General features: G+C 38.6%; 1 protein-coding gene across 1 annotated transcript in view; it reads left to right on the forward strand.

Moving 5' to 3' along the window:
- IFT81 (intraflagellar transport 81) overlaps positions 1-23,977 on the forward strand; it is a 154,536-nt gene that overhangs the window by 71,488 nt on the left and 59,071 nt on the right. Inside the window, exons 10-12 of the mRNA XM_069557822.1 lie at positions 6,320-6,483; positions 7,748-7,843; positions 19,356-19,502. Coding sequence (XP_069413923.1) covers positions 6,320-6,483; positions 7,748-7,843; positions 19,356-19,502 — 407 coding nt within the window. The remainder of the gene's footprint in view (positions 1-6,319; positions 6,484-7,747; positions 7,844-19,355; positions 19,503-23,977) is intronic.

The following is a 23,977-nucleotide window of genomic DNA, read 5'->3' on the forward strand; positions in this document are numbered from 1 at the left end:
TTTTCAAGTGTTCTAGGAAACATTATACTCTAATATATAATATATAGAATGACTATAATAAAAAAGACAGTCAATAACAAGTGTTGACAAGGTTGTGAAAAAATTGGAACCTGCATATAGTGCTGGTGGAAATGTAAAATGATTCATCTACTTTGGAAAACAGTTCAGCAGTTCCTCAAAATGTTAAACCTAGAGTTACCATTTGATTCAGCAATTTTATTCCTGGATATCTACCCAAAAGAGTAGAAAGCATATGTCCACAGGAAAACTTGTACACGCATGTTCATAGCAGCATTGTTTATAATGTTGCTAAGTCATGTCCGACTCTTTGCAGCTCTATGGGCTGCAGCACACCAGGCTTCCCTGTCCTTCACTCTCTCCTGGAGTTTGCTCGAATTCATATCCATTGAATCAGTGATGCTATCTAACCATCTCATCCTCTGCTGCTCTTCCTTCTCCTCTTGCCTTCAATCTTTGCCAGCATCAGGGTCTTTTCATAATAGCCAAAATATAAAGACAATATCAATGTCCCTAAACTGATGAACTGATGAATTTTATTCAACAATAAAAGGAATGAAGTATTGATACATGCTACGATATGGATGAACTCCCAAATCATCCTAAGTGAAACCAAGACAACTTATTATGTGATCCCATTTGTATGAAATTTCCAGAATAAGCAAATACATAGAGACAGAAATCAATGATAAGTGCCTAGGGTTGGGAAATTATAGGTGAGGACAACTGTGTTGGTTGGTGGGTGGGTGATGGGGGATAGGAGACTGCTAGTGGGTATAGAGGCTTCTTTTGAAACTTGATTAAAATGGTATAAAATTGATTGTGGTAGTCATACAGTTCTGTGAATATACTAAAAGCCATTGAACCGTATGCTTTAAGTAGATGAATTTTATGGCTATATGGTAAATTATATCTCAATAAATCTGTTAAAGAGATAATACAGTACTTCCTTGATTCTAGATACATGATCTTTAACATTTTAATTGTTTTTACAGTTGGGGTATATCTTGTACTTTATGTATACATTTCATATGGTATTTGTTAATTTAGTTGATGTCTTATAATTAATAGCATCTTAAAATCAAAGAAATATGACACATTTAATTAATATTTAAGAAACCACAATAGTAGTCCCCATAAAATGTATGGTTAATACATGTGAATTAATGACTTTCCATAGAATCTCTTGGGCTTCCTTGGTAGCTCAGATGGTAAAGAATCTGCCTGTAATACAGGAGTTTTGATCCCTGGATCCCTGGATTGGGAAGATCACCGGGAGAAGGCAGTGGCTACCCACTCCAATATTATTGTCTGGAGAATTCCATGGACAGAGGAGCCTGGTGGGCTACAGTCCATGGGGTTGCAAAGAGTCAGACACCACTGAGTTGTTTAACTATATGAAATCTCTCACTCCTCTCAGTCATAAATTCAGCTTCAAGCAATACCTGGAAGTTGCTGTGCATGTAGTTGTTGGCATCGTTTGATTCTTTATTCACTAGGTTTTCACTTTTTAGGAGAATGTTTTAAGACAAAAGAAAATAATTTTTAGTGCTTTTTTACTCCTTAGTAGAATATACAGTATAACTTTTTAGTATATGTTCTCTGGATTTGATGTAGGTTCCTTCACATCTTTAGTGTAAAAAATTAAGATAAATCTTTAAAAGAAATTCATTAAACTATACACATTTAAAAATGAATATCAACAAGAAATTTGTTTGCATAGGTCTATCTTTGGTAAGAAATTTTTAGAACTTACCATTAATAGTGAATTTTGGAAAATGAAAGTAATGTGTAGAAGAATTGAAAGATTTAGTAAGCAGAAAAATAACTTATTGATCAGCACAGTTTACTACAATTTAAAATGTTAGCCTGAAAAAAATAAAATAAAATAAAATGTTAGCCTGAACATGTGTTTCTTCAGTATCTGTTATCCTCAATTTTATTAGGTTAAGTATTTCTTGCTATTATGGTTTAATTCTGGTAACTAAGAATATCCAAAGGTATTTATAGTGTTAGTAATATTTCATTTTTTATTTAAGCAGATAGACTTTATTTTGCTTTGGCTTTATAGACTAAATGGAATTTTGAGGTCAGGAAATACATATTTAGTAATAAAATGGACAAATAAAATTTGTTCTCTTTGGGGCATCTCTTGAGATGGTTTAGTAGATCCTGCTAAATAATAAAATCAGTTGTATTGCTAAGTAGTAATAGAAATAATTGGCTCAGAACCAGTCCATTAATTCAGTGTTTATTGAACATCTGCTCCATGTCAGGTACTGTGCTAAGTACTGGGAATAGAAAGGAAAGCTATTTCTATTAAAGTGCTCACAGGCTAATGGTGAAATGACAAGCAGTAGACAATGATAATGCAGCATGACAAATAAACTGATGGACCCCAGCTTCGATGAAAACAAAGAGGCAAAGAGCACCAAACTCCAGCACATTTGTTAGTTGCTCAGTCATGCCCGCCTCTTTGCAAACGCATGGACTGTAACCCGCCAGGCTCCTCTGTTCATGGAATTGTCTGGACAAGAATACTGGCATGGGTTGCCATGCCCTCCTCCAGGGGATCTTCCCAAGCCAGGGATTGAACCTGGGTCTTCCGCATTGCGGGCAGATTCTTTACCATCTGAGCTACTCTAACACAGAGTCAAATGGCTTCCTGGAGGTGTGGTGATTGAGTAACTTAATGCTGCAGAGGTGGAGGAATGGAAGACATTCCATGCTAAAGCACAGTGACTGAAACAACAATGCACTGGGCTGAGCAGATGATGGAGGAAGTAGAGATAAAAGGTCAGGCTTCTTCTGACTGCTTGTCTTTGGAAAGAAGGCAAGGGAGGGAGTGTGGGAATGATTGAGAAATCTATGCATAGACTGAGGGGCGGTAGTGGTGTAGTGGTGTTTACTGAAGAGTCAGTCAGACCAAGGAAGATGTGAAGATTCGGGAGGAAAAGGTGAGAACTGGTAGCAATCTTTCCTGTGTGCTCCCATTGTATCCCAGCTATTTCACTGAATGTTCTACAGCAGTTACCATAACATGTTAATTGTTGGCATACCTGACTAGCTAACTCCGGGCTAGTCATGAAGTCATAATTATTCTATTTTCAGGCCTTAGCACACAGATTTGCACAGTAAGCATTTAGTAAATAATCTTAAATAGTTGGGAGGAGGAAGTAGAGACCCTAACCCTGCATAGGAAGAAAATTATCTTTTCCACAGGTAGGAGGGGAATCAGAGAAGAAAAAACTGCTAAAAATATTGAAATAAGGTATTATTTGTGCAGTATGTGTTTTTTGTGGGTTGACAGGGAATGGGGAGCAGGAAGTTCAGTCCCTGCTTTGTTGACATTGTTCTAGGAAGCAGAGTCTTAAGGATTATATTCAGCAGACTAGGAAAAGAGTAAATTAAACAGATGTTCAATTGCTTCAGGTATTTAGTTTAATAAGGTCCATCTAAATATTTTAGTAACAAAAAAATGGCTTACAAAAAAATTCTATTTGCGTAAATAACATGAAAGTATTTTTAGTGTCAGTGTAATTTGTATTTTTTCTGAGTAACAGCCATATTATAAAACATTCACTGAAGTTTTAATTTATCTTTATATTCTACATATTCCTGAGATTTGTTATATAAAAGAAGCTTCTTATTCAGTTGTAGTAGGATCAGCAGGATGTTTTCAGAGGGTTTTTAATTAACAATGTTTGCTGAGATCTTAGTGACCTTATGTTTATCTCATCAGCATGTTTTTATCAAACTTTCTGTTTTGTATTGGGGTATAGTCAATTAACAATGTTGTGGTAGTTTCAGGTGAACAGTGAAGGGACCCAGCCATACATATACATGTTCACCAGGATTTTGAAAGATAATCTTTTTTAAAAACTGCATAGAAATATGTCCACTTTTCAAAGTATAAGTTAAATTTTTTAAGAGAAGGATTTTAAAATGTGACAGAAACTGTTTTTTGTTGACCTTATCTCAGCTTTACTGAGGTTAAATGGACATATGCTACTAAGTCACTTCAGTTGTGTCCGACTCTGTGCGACCCCATAGACGGCAGCCCACCAGGCTCCCCCGTCCCTGGGATTCTCCAGGCAAGAACACTGGAGTGGGTTGCCATTTCCTTCTCCAACGCATGAAAGTGAAAAGTGAAAGGAAGTTGCTCAGTCATGTTCAACTCTTAGCGACCCCATGGACTGCAGCCTACCAGGCTCCTCCGTCCGTGAGATTTTCCAGGCAAGAATACTGGAGTGGGGTGCCATTGCCTTCTCCAAAATGGACATATAATAAACTGCAAATGTTTAAAGTATATACTTGTTAAGTATTGACATATGTGTACCCTGATGAAACTATCACCTTAATCAAAATATAAATATTGCTATATCCATCACCGTAAAACATTTCCTTTGTAATGTCTCATTTCTGTCCCTCTCACCCTCCTCAGACAACCATTGACCTGCTTTCTGTTACTATAGATTAGTTTGTATTTTCTAGAATTAGGAACTTTTTTAAACAGGCAAAATAATATTTAAGAATTTAAAATCTTTTAAAAACATTTTAGACTTTATTTCTTGCATCTCTGGATTATATGCGGTATGTTTTAAGAACTTGAAGATGGAAAAACTGGTCATCTAACAGCCAAAGAAGCCAGGGTGTAGAGTTAATTGGAAACCATATAGGAATGATTGCCTAATTATAGTGATTCATGAAACACTCTCTTCACTTCCATTCTCCAGTCCCTAAAAAAGAGATGGGAAATTGTAGGGATGAATGGAAAACTTATGAATTTCCCATTAATAAATTTTTACCCATTAATACATGGTTAGCTCAGGAAAACTAAAAATAATTTTAAGGCTTTGGTCCAAATTTATTATGCAATCTACGTACGTAGATTACTTAAACCGGAAATCCGGTGTTTTAAAAAGTCCAGCCAGAATTTGTAGATGTGTAATGGAAAGATCTGAAATAAACTTTTAAAATCTCTCGAGGCTGGGAATTTATAACAAAATCATTATTCACTGAAAATCTGTGTATGTGTACAATTGTGCTCTCTGCCAGAATAAGAAAACTATCAAATCTTTAAAATATAATTTAAGTTGTCACTTAACTGTAAACTTAATACTTTGTAAAATCAAAACTACCAAATGTGGAAAACTGAAAATGTTTATGAATGTAGATAATTTCTCTTTTTCAGAATTTAACTTGTACCTTTAGTAATGTCTTCATTAGTTTAAACCTAAAAATTACAATGTATTATTACTGTTGTTAAGTATTAGAATAGAAATACAAATTGCATGCTGCTGCTGCTGCTGCTAAGTCACTTTAGTCGTGTCCAACTCTGTGCAACCCCATAGACGGTAGCCCACTAGGCTCCTCCATCCCTGGGATTCTCCAGGCAAGAATACTGGAGTGAGTGGGTTGCCATTGCCTCCTCCAATGCATGAAAGTGAAAAGTGAAAGTGAAGTTGCTCAGTCATGCCCGACTCTTAGCGACCCCATGGACTGCAGCCTACCAGGCTCCTCCATCCATGGGATTTTCCAGGCAAGAGTACTGGAATGGGTTGCCATTGCCTTCTCCGATATAAATTGCATAAGTACTGCAAAAGAAAAAGAATAAATGACTACTTACAGAGGAAGTAACCTGGATTAGATTTCATTTGTGTTGTCATTTGGTTCATGGGTTCCTTAAATACATAGGAGACAAAATATGATCCAGCAATATATTTGGCTCTGTAAATGTTATTTTTGCATAATGTGGAGTATAAAAGAATTAGATGGTAATTTGGGAATATCATAATATTACTTTTTCTGTAATTTAAATATTCTTCTATGTAAATTAAGACTTCCCTGGTAGCTCAGATGGTAAAGCGTCTGTCTACAATATGGGATACCTGGGTTCGATCCCTGGGTTGGGAAGATCCCCTGGAGAAGGAAATGGCAATCCACTCCAGGACTATTGCCTGGAAAATCCCACGGACAGAGGAGCCTGGTAGGCTACAGTCCACGGGGTCGCAAAGAGTCGGACACTGAGCGACTTCAACTATAGTCTATGTAAATTGTCCTTTATTATCATTCTGATTAACCTCAAAAAGTTTCAGTGGCCAATCCTTTATTGTTCTGTAATGACAGCCCACTGCAGTATTCTTGCCTGGAAAATTCCATTGACAGAGGAGCCTGTGGGCTACAGTCCATGGGGTCACAGAGTCAGACCTACTCTCTCCAGGTTGTATATTTTAAAATGTAGAAAGCATCACTGTACCTACTCTATTGGGCTGAATAATCACTTATTTAATTTTCATAGGTTTAATGAAGAGGCTAGAGGAGGAGATAAAATTCAATTCATATATGGTAACTGAAAAATTTCCTAAAGAATTAGAGAACAAGAAAAAAGAATTACATTTTTTACAAAAAGTGGTCTCGGAGCCTGCTATGGGCCATTCTGATCTTCTTGAACTTGAATCTAAAGTAAGTAACAATCACCTTTTTTTTAATAAGCTCCCAATTTTATCTCTTCTCCAGTCCCATGAAAATTATGTGAACTGCTTCTATAGTGTTCTGCTCTTGACTCTGAAATTAACCTGTGCTAAGAGTTGACAGCTCTTATAAGGAATTGTTCTTTATGAGATTATAACACATTATGTTGTTTCTTAATCCGCAACTGATTAGGAAACTGGGTAACTTGGAGAAATAAATTAATGCATATGGTTGACTCATAGATTTATATGTTTATAATATAGTCATTTAGATAACAAAATTTTAAAAATATTTTAAATGATTACTTTTTATTTCCAAAAATAATATAGCAATTTTGTACTTAGAGCTAATGTTTTTTATTAGCTTTTTATGCCTGCTTTGGAATTATTGAACTTTCTTGTAATGTTCATTGAAACCCAATATCATAGCATTTTTGTTTCTTAAAAATAAAATACTAATCAAGTGTTTATTTCTTTAAATAATAATTAAATACCATGAAAATTGATTGAAGGATTTTGACATTAATAGGCTTAATAGCCACTACAATTAAATACATAATTCTTTTAATTTATGTATAGAAATTAGTTGTCCAACTCAGATTTGGCTTAAATTTAATGTCATAGGATTAGCAGAAAAATTCTAGTCTTTTCAAAGGATAGTTATACTGAAAGTCATATAATTTTTAAAAAAACTTATAGGACTGTATGCTTCTATTGCCTTTATTCAGTTTTATTACGTCTGAGAAAAGTTTAGATGAATGAATGGGATAAATGACAGCTATCTTAGAATCACAGATCATTCATTCGAACAGAAAGGGTTTTTAGATGGCATTCATGTCAACTCTCAGCTGGGTTTGTAAATTCCTTGTACTAAATCCCTGGGTAATATTAGTCCAGATCTGCTTTATCACTTAATTACTTGAAAAGTCACAGACTAGGTAAAGGGGTAACTTCAGATTTTTAGAAATTGTCTTATAAAATAATTTAAATACTTCATGTAGAATAGGATAATTTAGACATGGGTGGTTAAATCCATGTAACTAATCCAGTTCTGTAAATACGTAGCATGACCCACAAAATGCAGATTGTCTCAAAGTAATCGTAACAACCCATCAATGGTATTAATAGGACTGAGCCTCCTATCAAAATCACTGATAATAACAACTGTCAATTCAGAGCTTTGTTTGACCAGATGTCCCTTAATTTAGGTAATCACAGCCATAGTTTTAACCTTTTTTATTTTCATACTGTTTTAGATAAATGAAATAAACACACAGATCAATCAGCTGATTGAAAAGAAAATGATGAGAAATGAACCAATTGAAGGCAAACTGTCACTATATAGGCAACAGGTAAGACTTCTCTTTTTGGCTCACAAACCCACGTCTCCTGCATTGCAGGCAGATTCTTGATTGTCTGAGCTATGAGGGAAGCCCAACAACACACTTAAGTGAAGTCGCTCAGTCGTGTCCAACTCTATGTGACCCGGTGGACTGTAGCCTACCAGGCTTCTCCGTCCATGGGATTCTCCATTTCCTTCTCCAGGGGATCTTCCTGACCTAGGAATCTAACCCAGGTCTCCCGCATTTCTCCCTCCAATGGAGGCAGACACTTTAACCTCTGAGCCACCAGGGTAGCAAACACACTTAAGACCACTCTTTTTGGCTCACATACTTTGACCTGTAATCTTGCTGGTGAATATCTTTATAAACACCATGGTCTGTGTTATCGATAGTCTTAAAGTGAGAAGGAAATAAAGAAGAAATGTTCTTCTGTCATTGTTAATCTCCAGATTAAATCAGAGAATTTCTGGAAAAGCCACAAAGATACATTAAATCTGATATATCCGATAATGCTCAGCTTCCTCAATATCTGCCAACTGTGGTGATAGAGCTCTTTGTGTTTATATCTGTGAGTGTGAAATTTGATTTTTTTTATGTGAATGCTTACCTCAAGTGATAAAAATAAATATTTATAATCTTTTTTTAATATTTATAATCTTTAATGAACTAAAGTCAAAGTGTTAGCAGCTCAGTCATGTCCAACTCTGCAATCCCATCGACTGTAGCCCGCCAGGCTCCTCTGTCCAAGGAATTCTCCAGGCAAGAATACTGGAGTGAGTAGCCATGCCTTTCTCCAGGGATCTTCCCGATCCAGGGATTGAACCTAGGTGTCTCCTACAATGTAGGCAGATTCTTTACTGTTTGAGCCAGAAGGGAAGTCCTAATGAACTAAAGGCAATATACTTTTTCAGGTTTAAAGTTAGCTTGAAAAAATACAGAATTAAATTAAATTTTAGGGCTAATGCATTTATTATTTTATACAGAAGTATTAAATCATCAGGATATATATATATTGTTATGTATTGCTAAACAGCAGATTCAAATGATAGCCAATTTGAAAATACTGAGCTACATAACAAAGCATTATTTAAGGATGCTAGAATTTTTGGAAAACCTTTTTATAATGGAAAAATTTGACCATATACAAAGGTAGAGAAAATAGTCCAAATAAATCCTTGTGTGTCCTTTAACTATAGCTATCATGGCCATTTTTATTTCATCTATAGCCCCCAGCTGCATCTGGATTATTTGAGGTAAATCTAAGATTTCATATTATTTCACATGTAAATATTTCAGAATGTATCTCTAAAAAATAAAAGCTTTTAAAAAGCTTAACAACATACCATATTTAAAATTAATACTGGCAATTATCCAATCAATGTTCAGATTTCCTGATCTCTTTTTCTTTTTTTTTTTAGTTGCTTTGTTTTAATTAGGATCCCTATAGGATTTATACATTGGATTTGTTTGATGTTTCAGTTCAGTTCAGTTCAGTCACTCAGTCGTGTCCGACTCTTTGCAACCCCATGAATCACAGCATGCCAGGCCTCCCTGTCCATCACCATCTCCCGGAGTTCACTCAGATTCACATCCATCGAGTCAGTGATGCCATCCAGCCATCTCATCCTCTGTCGTCCCCTTCTCCTTCTGCCCCCAATCCCTCCCAGCATTAGAATCTTTTCCAATGAGTCAACTCTTCGCATGAGGTGGCCAAAGTACTGGAGTTTCAGCTTCAGCATCATTCCTTCCAAAGGAATCCCAGGGCTGATCTCCTTCAGAATGGACTGGTTGGATCTCCTTGCAGTCCAAGGGACTCTCAAGAGTCTTCTCCAACACCACAGTTCAAAAGCATCAATTCTTCGGCGCTCAGCCTTCTTCACAGTCCAACTCTCACATCCATACATGACCACTGGAAAAACCATAGCCTTGACTAGATGGACCTTAGTCGGCAAAGTAATGTCTCTGCTTTTGAATATACTATCTAGGTTGGTCATAAGTTTTCTTCCAAGGAGTAAGCGTCTTTTAATTTCATGGCTGCAATCACCATCTGCAGTGATTTTGGAGCCCCCAAAAATAAAGTCTGACACTGTTTCCCCATCTATTTCCCATGAAGTGATGGGACCGGATGCCATGATCTTAGTTTCTGAATGTTGAGCTTTAAGCCAACTTTTTCACTCTCCTCTTTCACTTTCATCAAGAGGCTTTTTAGCTCCCCTTCACTTTCTGCCCTAAGGGTGGTGTCATCTGCATATCTGAGGTTATTGATATTTCTCCCAGCAATCTTGATTCCAGCTTGTTTCTTCCAGTCCAGAGTTTCTCATGATGTACTCTGCATATAAGTTAAATAAGCAGGGTGACAGCATACAGCCTTGACATACTCCTTTTCCTATTTGGAACCAGTCTGTTGTTCCATGTCCAGTTCTAACTATTGCTTCCTGATCTGCATACAGATTTCTCAAGAGGCACCTTGAGAAATCACCACCTTGAGAGGCACCACCCATCTCTTTCAGAATTTTCCACAGTTTATTGTGATCCACACAGTCATAGGCTTTGGCATAGTCAATAAAACAGAAATAGATGTTTTTCTGGAACTCTCTTGCTTTTTCCATGATCCAGTGGATGTTGGCAATTTGATCTCTGATTCCTCTGCCTTTTCTAAAACCAGCTTGAACATCAGGGAGTTCATTGTTCACGTATTGCTGAAGCCTGGCTTGGAGAATTTTGAGCATTACTTTACTAGCGTGTGAGATGAGTGCAATTGTGTGGTAGTTTGAGCATTCTTTGGCATTGCCTTTCTTTGGGATTGGAATGAAAACGGACCTTTTCCAGTCTTGTGGCCACTGCTGAGTTTTCCAAATTTGCTGGCATATTGAGTGTAGCACTTTCACAGCATCATCTTTCAGGATTTGAAATAGCTCCACTGGAATTCCATCACCTCCACTAGCTTTGTTCGTAGTGATGCTTTCTAAGGCCCACTTGACTTCACATTCCAAGATGTCTGGCTCTAGATTAGTGATCACATCATCATGATTATCTGGGTCGTGAAGATCTTTTTTGTACAGTTCTTCTGTGTATTCTTGCCACCTCTTCTTAATATCTGCTGCTTCTGTTAGGTCCATACCATTTCTGTCCTTTATCGAGCCCATCTTTGCATGAAATGTTCCCTTGGTAGCTCTAATTTTCTTGAAGAGATCTCTAGTCTTTCCCATTCTGATGTTTTCCTCTATTTCTTTGCATTGATCGCTGAAGAAGGCTTTTTTATCTCTTCTTGCTCTTTTTTGGAACTCTGCATTCAGATGCTTATATCTTTCCTTTTCTCCTTTGCTTTTCTCCTCTCTTCTTTTCACAGCTATTTGTAAGGCCTCCCCAGACAGCCATTTTGCTTTTTTTCATTTCTTTTCCATGGGGATGGTCTTGATCCCTGTCTCCTGTACAATGTCACGAACCTCCGTCCATAGTTCATCAGGCACTCTATCAGATCTAGTCCCTTAAATCTATTTCTCACTTCCACTGTATAATCATAAGGGATTTGATTTAAGTCATACCTGAATGGTCTAGCGGTTTTCCCTACTTTCTTCAATTTGAGTCTGAATTTGGTAATAAGGAGTTCGTGACCTGAGCCACAGTCAGTTCCTGGTCTTGTTTTTGTTTTGTTTGATATTTAAATCTCTCTTAATCTATAGACTCTCTTCCTTACTTATTTATCCATTTATTTAATAATTTTTTGTGATTTTTTTTATTGAAGAAATTTATTTTTCCTATAGCATTTCCCATGGTTGATGTTTTGCTGATTGCAACTGAATGGTGTCCTTTTAAAATGTTCCTCTGTGTCCTGTATTTCCTATATATTAGAAACTTGAAACAACTGGAAACTTGAACAGGCTTTTTTTTTTTTAAGAATACTTTCTAGTTGGTATTTTGCCATTCCCTGGAGTATAGAGGAGTTGAAGTTAGGCCAACTTCTTTTTTATCTTTACTTTTCTGTCAGGGCCATTCTGACCAATATTTGTTTATAGAAAAGGAGTCTTGCTCAGTTATTTATGGCGAGTAGTCTTTTTGATATAGTTTCTCTGAATAAGACTAAATTCCACAATACTCATTCCTGCTGAGTAGATGGCCTCATATCAGAGCAGAGAAGCACGGCTCATGATTGGAATAAGACATTGGCTCCTCAGAGAACAACTTTAGAGTGAAAGAAAGATGTAGAAGAGTATATAAAGCTCTATCCAGAAAATACTGGGTAATTATTATGACTATTTTCCAAGCACTCTTTCGCTAACTGCTTAGAAGATGTTTGTGCTGCAGGATAGAGTGTGGAAAAGAGCCAGGATGATTAGGTTAATCTCTCTGTGGTTTATGAAATCCCACAGTAAACCCCACTTCCCGCTTGTTTGCTCTGGATGGAAAAGCCCCACCTACTTTAATGTGATGGTCCCTGTCCTCCTGTAGTGTGACCAACGATGGATATTCTTCATCCTTCATCCTTTTAAATTGACCCATGACTAGACACTGGAATCTGTGTCTTGAAAGTGCAGGGTTGTCTATTCTCCTGGGAACCAAATCCCCTAATGGCATCAACATTATTCATCATTTGCTTTAATCCATATGTTACACACAAGTTTATTATTACACTAAAAATAATATTATATATACATATATTCATATATTTCCATCCTTAGAGAAAGCAGAGCATATTATACACACTTTTGTTCACAGTGCTTTTTTTCTCAATATATGCTATTGAATAGTATAGTAGAATAATCTTTATTCCTTTATAACTTTATTGAGATACAATTCGCATACTATACAGCTCACCCATTTAAGGTGTAAATTCAATGATATTTAGTATCAGAGCTGTACAACCATTACCAAATCAATTTTAGAACATTTTTATCATGTCAAAAAAGAAACCCTGAACCCATTAGCAGTCACTTCCCATTTTCCCCCAGATCCTCAGCCCCAGTCAACTACAAAAGACCAAACTAGCTCTGTAAATTTCCCTGTTGTGGACATTTCATATAAATGGAATCATATGATATGTCGTCCTTTGTGACTGGGTTCTTTTACTTAGCATACTGTTTTTAAAGTTCCTTCATGTATGATGACTCAGACAGTAAAGAATTTCCTTCTGTGTAGGAGACCAGGGTTCGATCTCCGGGTCAGGAAGATCCCCTAGGGAAGGGAATGGCAACCTACTCCAGTATTCTTGCCTGGAGAATTCCACGGACAGAGGAGCATGGCAGGCTACAGTCAGTAGGGTTCCAAAGAGTCAGATTCACTTCATGTTGTTAACATGTATTTCTACATGCTTAAACCTTTTTATTACTGGATAATATTCCATTATACAGATATATCACATTTTGTTTTTCTGTTCATCAGTTAATGAGCATTTGGGTTGTCCCTACTTTTTTGGCTATTATGAATAATGCGGTAGGAATATTCTTATACAAGTTTTTGTTTGAAAATAAATTTTCACTTCTCATGAGTATACTTGTAGGAGTGCAATTGTTGGTTCAATGATAATTCTGTATGTAACATTTTGAAGAAATGCCAGCTGCTATGTCACGTCAGTCATGTCCGACTCTGTGCGACCCCATAGATGGCAGCCCACCAGGCTCCCCCATCCCTGGGAGTCTCCAGGCAAGAACACTGGAGTGGGTTGTCATTTCCTTCTCCACGAGGAAATGCCAGACTACTTTCCAAAGAAGCTGTACCATTTTACATTGCCACCAACAGTGTATGAAGGTTCTGATTTCTCCACATTTGTACCAACACTTGTTATTATCTGTCTTTTTTGTATCCTGTAGTGGATATGCTTATTTCTGTTCACAGACATACTCCACTGGGTATGGAGTGGGTATATCACAGTTTATTCAACCAGTCTCCAGTTGATGAACATTTGGGTTGTTGCCATTCTTGTGCGATTGGCAATCATACATCGATAAATAGCTTTTTGTTTATGTCTTTGCATTTTTTGTCAGTGTGTCTTTGGGATATAGTCTCAGAAGTGAGATTGCTACGTCAAACAGTAAATGTGTATGTAAGTTTGCTAGATATTGCCAAATTTCTTTTTCATAAGGGTTTTAGCATTTTACATTTTGTGGTAGTATATGAGAGCGCCTATTTCCTTACAGCCTCATCAGTAGAGTATGTTGTCAAACTTTTAGATTTTTGCTATCCTTGTAGATAAGAAATGGTATTTTATGATAGTTTTAATGTTTATTTATCTTGCTATAAACAAGGTTGATCATCTTTTCACATAATCTTACTATAAGCAAGGTTGAGCATCTGTATTTTCATATCATGTGTATTTTCATTTTTTAAACAGGGAGAATTGTTTAAAGGGTTTGCACTAAAGATTTCCGTCTCTTATAAAATCTGTTTGATAAAAATATTTGTAATATTTCACTGGAGAAGACAGTTTGGCTAATGTCTTTCTTAAACTAGTACAGTCATGGTTCATTTAAGGAAATGCCCTACAAGTTGCTAATGCTACATTATCCATAAATGCTGCATTTATGGCTAAGAGCACCCATCTGGGTTGTGTAAACATTTGCATAATTCTGGTGAATCAGATGTTTAATTTTCAATTTGCATTTTATTTATTAGAATGCCCCAAATATAATAAATGTTTTAACATTTTATTTTTAAAGTATGGGTATTGAATTTAGATAGGATGATCTGTATTGTAGTTTTGGGAATAAAGCATTCTTGTTTTATTCCTGTGAAAGGAAACCAACCATACAGAAAAACAGCAGACTTAGTGTTAGCTTCTGGGTTTACCTAGAAGATATTTTCATTAGCATTTCAATGTTAGTTGACAAGATTTTAATATTTTTTATTACTATTGTATTTCTGTTTCTCTGCTGATATATCCTATATTTTGCCTTCCAAAATGTTTTAAGGCTGCTATTTAATGCACATCACAGGGGATTCCCTCGTGGCAGGGGGGAGTGGTTCAAACTTGGCGCTTTCACTGCCAGGCCCCAGGTTCAACCCCTGGTAGGGAAGATAAGATCCCACAAGCCATGTGGTGCAGCCAGATACATATATAAATATACATATATGTGTATATTATTATTGTTGTTTAGTTGCCCAGTTATGTCTGACTCTTTGCAACCCCATGGACTGTAGCACGCCAGGCCTCCCTGTCCCTCAACATCTCCCAGAGTTTGCCCAAATTCATGTTCATTGCATCGGTGCTGCCATCCAGCCATCTCACCCTCTGATGCCCTGTTCTTCTGCCCTCAATCTTTCCCAGCATCAGAGACTTCCAATGAGTTGTCTGTGTGCGTCAGATGACCAAAATACTAGAGCTTTTGCTTCAGCATCAGTCCTTCCAGTGGATATTCAGAGTTGATCTCCCGTAAGATTCACTGGTTTGATCTTACTATCCAGGGGATTTTCAGGAGTCTTCTCCAGCACCATAGTTCGAAGGCATTGTAGTTCTTTGGCATTCTGTCTTCTTTATGGTCCAGCTTTCACAACCGAATGTGACCACTGGGAAGACCATAGCCTTGACTATACGGACCTTTGTTGGCAGAGTAATGTCTCTGCTTTTCAACGCTCTCTCTAGGTTTGTCATTGCTTTCCTGCCAAGAAGCACTTGTCTTCTGATTTCATGGCTGCAGTCACCATCCGCAGTTATTTTGGAGCCCAAGAAGAGGAAATCTGTCACTACTTCCACCTTTTCCTCTTCTATTTGCCATGCAGTAATGGGGCTGGATACCATGATCTTAGTTTTTTTAATATTTAGTCTTAAGCAGGCTCATTCATTTTCCGCCTTCACCCTCATCAAGAAGCTCTTTAGTTCCTCTTTGCTTTCTGCCATTAGAGTGCTATCATCTGCATATCTGAGGTTATTGATGTTTCTCCTGCCTATCTTGATTCCAGCTTGTAACTCATCCAGCCCAGCATTTCCTGTGACGTGCTCACAAGAAATAGATTAAACAAACAAGGTGACAGCAGACAGACCTGTTGTACTCCTTTCTCAATCTTGAACCAATCATTTATTTCATACAGGGTTCTAACTGTTGCTTCTTGATCCGCATACAGATTTCTCAGGAGACAGGTGAGATGGTCTGGTATTCCCATCTCTCTAAGAACTTTCCACAGTTTGTCATGATCTAGCGAAGTAAGTGAAACAGAGATAGATGTTTTTTCTGAAATTCCCTTGCTTTTTCTATAATCCAGTGAATTTGATCTTTAGTTCCTCTTCCTTTTCTAAACCCAGCTTGGACATCTGGAAGTTCTTGGTTCACATAATGCTGAACCCTAGCATGCAAGATTTTAAGCATGACCTTACTGACATGGAAAATGAGTGCAATTGTCTGATGGTTAGCACATTCTTTGGTACTACCCTTCTTGAGTATTGGGGTGAGAGGATTGACCTTTTCCAGTCCTGTGGCTCCTGCTGGGTCTTCCAGATTTGCTGACATAATGAATGCCAAGGGCTTCCCTGGTGGCTCAGATGGTAAAGAATCTGTCTGCAGTGCAGGAGACCCAGATTCGATCCTTGGGTCAGGAAGACCCCCTGGCGAAGGGAATGGCAACCCACTTCAGTATTCTTGGCTGAAGAATTCTATGGACAGAGGAGCCTGGTGGGCTACAGTCCATAGGGTTGCCAAGTTAGACATGACTGAGCAAGTAACACAGCTATCTGGGGCCAGCATCCTACATTTTCCCATCCCTTTGTCCTGAGGAAGTGGCAGCATCTATATTGCAGGCATTGTTATGCAATGAATGCAAAACCTTGATGGCATCATCCTTTAGGGGTTTGAATAGTTCCGGTGGAATTTCATTGCATCCAGTAGCTTTATGGCACCCCACTCCAGTACTCTTGCCTAGAAAATCCCGTGGACGGAGGAGCCTGGTAGGCTGCGGTTCATGGAATCGCTAAGAGTCGGACACAACTGAGCGACTTCGCTTTCACTTTTCCCTTTCATGCATTGGAGAAGGAAATGGCAGCCCACTCCAGTGCTCTTGCCTGGAGAATCCCAGGGACGGGGGAGCCTGGTGGGCTGCCGTCTATGGGGTTGCACAGAGTTGGACATGACTGAAGCGACTTAGCAGCAGTAGCAGCAGCTTTATTAACAGCAGTGCTTCTTAAGTTCCACTTGACTTTGCACTCCAGAATGTCTGGCTCTGGGTGACTAACCATACCATCATAGTAATCTGGTTCTTTAAGATCTTTTTTATACAGCTCTTTGATGGATTCTTTTCATCTCTTCTTGATCTCTTCAGCATCTACTCGGTCTCTACCATTTTTACCCTTTATTGTGCCCACCTTTGGGTGGAATTATTCCTTGATGTTTCCAGTTTTCCTGAAGAGATCTCTAGTCTTTCCCCTTTTGTTGTTTCCTTCTATTATTACACATTGTTCATCGAAGAAGGCCTTCTTGTCTCTTCTAGCTAATTTTTGGAACTCTGATTTTAATTGAATGTACCTTTCCCTCTCTCCCTTGCTTTTTCACTTCTCTTCATTCTTCCGCTATTTGTAAAGCCTCCTCATATAACCACTTTGCCTTCTTGCTTTTCTTTTTCTTTGGGATGGTTTTGTTCACCGCCTCCTGTACGATATTACGGACCTCTGTTCATCGTTCTTCAGGCACATCGTTAGCTAGATCTAGTCCCTTGAATCTACTGGTTACCTCTACTGTGAATTCATATGGATTAATTCATATGGCTGGCCTAGTGTTTTTCCCAGCTTTCTTTAGTTTAAGCCTGAATTTGCTGTGAGAAGCTGATGATCTGAGCCACAGTCAGCTCCAGGTCTTGTTTTTGCTGACTGTATGCAGCTTCTCCTACATCTTTGTCTACAAAGAATGTAGTCAATTTGATTTTGGTATTGACCATTTGGTGGTGTCCATGTGTAAACTTGTCTTTCGTGTTGTTGAAAAAGGTTATTTGCTATGACTTGTGCATTCTCTTGGCAGAATTCAGTTAACCTTTGCCCTGCTTGATTTTGTTCTCCAAGGCCAAGCTTGCCTGTTACTCCAGGTTTATCTCAACTTCCTACTTTTACATTCTAATCCCTGATGATGAATAGAATATCTTTTTTAGGTGTTAGTTCTAGAAGGTCTTCCAGGCCTTCATAGAGCTAATCAACTTCAGTTTCTTCAGCATTGGTGGTAAGGGCAGAGACTTGAATTACTGTGATATTGAATGGCTTGCCTTGGAAACAGAGATCATTCTGTCATTTTTGATGTTGCACCCAAGTACCGTATTTTTGACTCTTTTGTCAATTATCTGGGCTACTCCATTTCTTCTATGGGATTCTTGCCCACAGTAGTAGATATAATGGTCATCTGAATTAAATTTGCCCATTCTCGTCAATTTTAGTTCACTGATTCCTAGGATGTCGATGTTTATTCTTACCATCTCCTGCTTGACCACATCCAATTTTCCTTGATTCATGGACCTAACATTCCAGGTTCCTATACAGTACTGTTCCTTGCAGCATTGGATTTTACTTTCATCAACAAATACATCCACAACTGAGTGTTGTATCTGCCTTGGCCCACCCCCTTCATTCATTCCAGGTCTATTGGTAATTCTCCATTCTTCCCCAGTAGCATATTGGACACCTTCAGACCCAAGGGACTCATCTTTTGGTGTCTTATCTTTTTGGTCTTTTATACAGTTCATGAGGTTCTCACGGCAAGTATACTGGGATGGTTTGCCATTCCCTTCTCCAGTGGATCACTTTTTGTCAGAACTCTCTGCTAAGATCTGTCCATCTTGGGTGGCCCTGCACGGCATGGCTCATAGATTCAAAGTTATGCAAGCCTCTCTGCCATGACAAGGCAGTGATCTGTGAAGGGGATATGTGTATATGTGTGTGTGTGTGTGTGTGTATAGCATCAGTTCAGTTCAGTTCAGTTCAGTTCAGTCGCTCAGTCGTGTCCGACTCTGCGACCCCATGAATCGCAGCATGCCAGGCCTCCCTGTCCATCACCAACTCCCAGAGTTCACTCAGACTCACATCCATTGAGTCAGTGATGCCATCCAGCCATCTCATCCTCTGTCGTCCCCTTCTCCTCCTGCCCCCAATCCCTCCCAGCATCAGAATCTTTTCCAGTGAATCAACTCTTCGCATGAGGTGGCCAAAGTACTGGAGTTTCAGCTTCAGCATCATTCCTTCCAAAGAAATCCCAGGGCTGATCTCCTTCAGAATGGACTGGTTGGAGCTCCTTGCAGTCCAAGGGACTCTCAGGAGTCTTCTCCAATACCACAGTTCAAAAGCATCAATTCTTCGGCGCTCAGCCTTCTTCACAGTCCAACTCTCACATCCATACATGACCACAGGAAAAACCATAGCCTTGACTAGACGGACCTTAGTCGGCTCATACTAAATATAAAACTCGTGATAGCAGGTGGTAGGGCAAAGAGTATCGTCAGGAGAAGTCAACCTGATATTGAAAATTTAGTTCAGTCAGTAAAATCTAAAAATTACATAATTTCAGAAAATAATAGAAAGTTGACTGTCTCATTTTTACATTTTTATTTAATGCTTAATTAGGCATCTATCATTTCTCGTAAAAAAGAAGCCAAAGCTGAGGAACTTCAGGAAGCAAAGGAAAAGTTAGCCAACCTAGAGAGAGAAGTGTCAGTGAAGACAAGTCAGACCCGTGAATTTGATGGTACTGAAGTTTTGAAGGGAGATGAGGTAAGTTGAGATATCTAATGGGAAGAGAATATGGTTATTGCTTTTGTTGGAAACCATTAATGTTTTTTACTTTTTAGTTTGTCTGTCAGTAAATGGGACATTCATCATATTGATGTTTGGCAGAAACCAACACAATTCTGTAAAGCATTTATCCTTCAACTAAAAAATAATTTTAAAAAAGATAAAAAATAGGAAGTTCATTTATTCTATGAAACTTATTTATTTAAAACTGAAAACTCTGCGACTTCCCTGGTGATCCAATGGCTAAGACTCCATGCTTGCAATGCAGGGGGCCCAAGTTCAGTCCCTGGTCAGGGATCCCACATGTGCAACTAAAGATTCTGCATGCTGCAATGAAGATTCTGCATGCTGCAGCTAAGACCTGATACAGCCAAATAAATAAAATAAAAATAAATATTTTTAAAAATAAGAATAAAACTGAAAACTCTTTTCAATAATATTAGATATGCTTGATATATAATGACAGAGATTTTAGTGGTTTTATGAAATAATGTTCCAAATTTTCACTTTTTAAGTGGATTTATTTTGGATTTAGTATAAGTATTAGGTTATAAAAGTAAAACTGAATGAGTAGGAACTGTCAGGTAAGCAAATATTCATATTTTTTGATAAATATAATTCCATAAAGAGCTGAGAAAGTATCACTAAGTTGCTTCATCAATAATGTGTACTTGGCCAGTGGGACTGGCATCATTAAAATGACTTCATTAAAAAATGCCTACAAATTTTAAAAATATAATTATGTCTTACATTGCTGTCTCTTTACATTTTGAACAATGATTTGGCAGCTCTTATTTTACTTATCCTTCTGTCAGACTCATGAAATGAGTAGGACAAGTAATATTGTCATTTATAGATGGTTGAAGTTAAGCATCAAAAATATAAACCCCATCTCCTTTTTATGAAGTTATCTCAAGAAAGTAAATAAATGAAGCAAAATATCTTGCCTTCAGCTCAGTGCTTTTTTTTTTCCTTTTAGCAAAACAGGTGATAGGTCATATTTTAATTCATAAACATTGCATCTCTTTACCACCTCTAACAGCTTTTTTATGTTATATTAGCTACTGCTACTGCTAAGTCACTTCAGTCCTGTCCGACTCTGTGTGATCCCATAGACGGCAGCCCACCAGGCTCCCCCTTCCCTAGGATTTTCCAGGCAAGAGTACTGGAGTGGGGTGCCATCGCCTTCTCCGATATTAGCTGTTGCTGCTGCTGCTGCTGCTGCTGCTGCTGCTGCTGCTGCTGCTGCTAAGTCACTTCAGTCGTGTCCAACTCTGTGCGACCCCAGAGATGGCAGCCCACCAGGCTCCCCCGTCCCTGGGATTCTCCAGGCAAGAACATTGGAGTGGGTTGCCATTTCCTTCTCCAGTGCATGAAAGGGAAAAGTGAAAGTGAAGTTGCTCAGTCGTGTCCGACTCTTAGCGATCCCATGGACTGCAGCCTACCAGGCTCCTCTGTCCACGGGATTTTCCGGGCAAGAGTACTGGAGTGGGGTGCCATTGTTCTCAGCAAAAGCTACTTTGAGGCACTGGTGGGTGCTGATGACGGCGAGGGCCGTGCGGAGACGGGCGTCTGGAGGCGGGCGTGCCGGGGGCCCGGCCGGGGCCCAGAGGCCACGGCCCCCTCCCCGCAGTCCCTGGCCGGCAGACGTGGGGAGCTGTTGAGAGGGGTCACCAGGAAGCCCTTCCCAGGGGGTGGGCGTTCTCTGCATGGAGTGGGCTCGCGGGAGAGACGCCTCTGGGGCCTTCCCGGCGTTAGGCCTGGCGCCCATGGGCGCGTGAATGTGCGCGGGCGCCAGTGCCTGTGGGGGTCTGTGCGGGCGCCTGTTGGAGAGTCCCGCGGCCTACCCGCCACCCTCTCCACCTAGATAACGTGGCTCCTTAGAGTTTCCCCTGGGCGGACAGGTGTCAGCGTGTGCATTTCGGTGCCAGCCGTGTGTGGCTGACTGGTGAAATGTAAGGTCTTGTGAAACTTGAACGTGAAACTAGTGAGATCCAGAGTTTAGATTTAATGGGCTCAAGTGAACCATAATCAAGTTGCAGCCTCCACGCGAGGTAAATGATTGGCTCCTCTTCAGGTAAACCTGAGGAGAGGGCTCATTCCTTTTAAGTGACCCAGATGGTGTTGTGGAGACCAATGGTCCCACTGGGTGCCCTGGCCCCTTCTGCTGTGACTTTTTTTGGTTTTTTTTTTTTTTTTTAAATAAAACGTAACCCACTGGTCACCTGGAAGCACTCTGGAAAAAAAAAAAAAAGCTACTTTGAAAAGCTGCTCAGGTCCAAACCTCATTTTTGGCTTTGAAAAGTTATTGAATTCATAGTTACAAATTGGCAGTGAATCTTCACTATGCCAAACACAAATGAATTGTTTCCATAGCACCACTTTCCTCTGGTGCTTTTGATTGTAGCCTCTCTGTATGGCTTCTAGTTTATTGGGGAGGTAGAATTCATAAATCAACACTTGATTGAAAAACTTCTTTGGCTTTTAACATCCACTTCAGGGGAATTCCCTGGCAGTTCAGTGTTTAGGACTGAAGGCTTTCATTGCAGGGGGCACGGGTTCAATCTCTGGTCCGGTAGCTGAAGACTGCCTGCTGAATGGTGAAGCCAAAAAAAAAAAAAAAAAAAAGACATTAACTTACAGATCGCTTTAAGAAATGAGAGTATTTTACACCTAAAACAGCTGGAAAAAGAACTTAAAAACCCCAAAATTAGCAGAAGGAAAGAAATCAAAGATCAGAGCAGAAATAAATGAAAAAAAAAATGAAAGAACCAATAATAAAGATTAATAAAACTGAAATCTAGCTCTTTGAGACGATAAACTAAATCGACAAACCTTTAGCCAGACTCATCAAGGAAAAAGAGAGAGAAGAATCAAATCAACAAAATTAGAAAAGAAAAAGGAGAGGTTACAACAGACAGTTCAGAAATACAAAGGATGATAAGAGACTATTACGAACAATATGGCAATATGAACTATATGGCAATAAAATGGATAACCTGGAAGAAATGGACAGATTCTTAGAAAAGTTCAATTTTCCAAGACTGAACCAGGAAGAAATAGAAATTATGAACAACCCAATTACAAGCACTGAAATAAAAACTGTAATCAGAAATCTCCCAAAAAACGAAAGCCCAGGACCAGATGGCTTCACAGGTGAATTCTGTCACGTGTTTAGAGTAGAGCTAATGCCTATCCTTCTAAAACTCTTTCAAAAAATTACAGAGGGAGGAACACTTCCAAACTCATTCTACACAGCCACCATCACCCTGATACCAAAACCAGACAAAGACAACACTAAAAAAGAAAACTACAGGCCAATATCACTGATGAACATATATGCAAAAATCCTCAACAAAATTCTAGCAAACATAATTCAACAACATATTAAAAAGTTCATACACCATGATCAAGTTGGGTTTATTCCAGAGGTGCAAGAATTCTTCAATATATGCAAATCAATTAATGTGATTCACCATGTTAACAAACTGAAAGATAAAAACTATATGATAATCTCAGTGGATACAGAAAGGCCTTTGACAAAATTCAGCACCCATTTTGATTAAAACTCTTCAAAAAATGGGCATAGAAGTACCATTTACTCAACATAGAAAAGGCCATATATGATAAGCCCACAGCAAACATAATTCTTAATTGTGAAAAACTGAAAGCATTCCTCCTAAGATCAGGAACAAGACAAGGGTGTCTACTCTCACCACTATAATTCAACATAGTTTTGGAAGTCCTAGTTACAGCAATCAGAGAAGAAAAAGAAATAAAAGGAATCCAGATCAGAAAAGAAGAAGTGATGTTCTCACTGTTTACAGATAACATGATACAGATAAGAAGAAAAGATACTATCAGAAAATTACTAGAGCTAATCAATGAATCTAGCAAATTCACAGGACACAAAATCAATACACAGAAGTCACTTGCATTCCTATATACTAACAATGAAAAATCAGAAAGAGAAATTAAGGAATCAGTCCCATTCATCATTGCAACAAAAAGAATAAAATAGGAATAAGCCTACCTAAGGAGAAGGAAATGGCAACCTACTCCAGTATTCTTGCCTGGAGAATCCCAGGGACAGAGGAGCCTAGTGGGCTGCTGTCTATGGGGTCGCACAGAGTCAGACACAACTGAAGCGACTTAGCAGCAGCAGCAGCAGCAGCAGCAAGGAGACAAAGGAACTGTATACAGAAAATTATAAGACACTGATGAAAGAAATCAAAGACAACATAAACAGATGGAGAGATATTCCATGTTTCTGAGTAGGAAGAATCAATATTGTAAAAATGACTATACTACCAAATGCAATCTACAGATTCAATGTGATCCCTATCAAATTACCAATGGCATTTTTCACAGAGCTAGAACAAAAAATTTCACAATTCACATGGAAGCACAAAAGACCCTTAATATCCAAAGCAGTCTTGAATAGCCAAAGCAGT

This window comes from Ovis canadensis, chromosome 17, assembly GCF_042477335.2.
Source record: "Ovis canadensis isolate MfBH-ARS-UI-01 breed Bighorn chromosome 17, ARS-UI_OviCan_v2, whole genome shotgun sequence".
Taxonomy (NCBI): domain Eukaryota; kingdom Metazoa; phylum Chordata; class Mammalia; order Artiodactyla; family Bovidae; genus Ovis; species Ovis canadensis.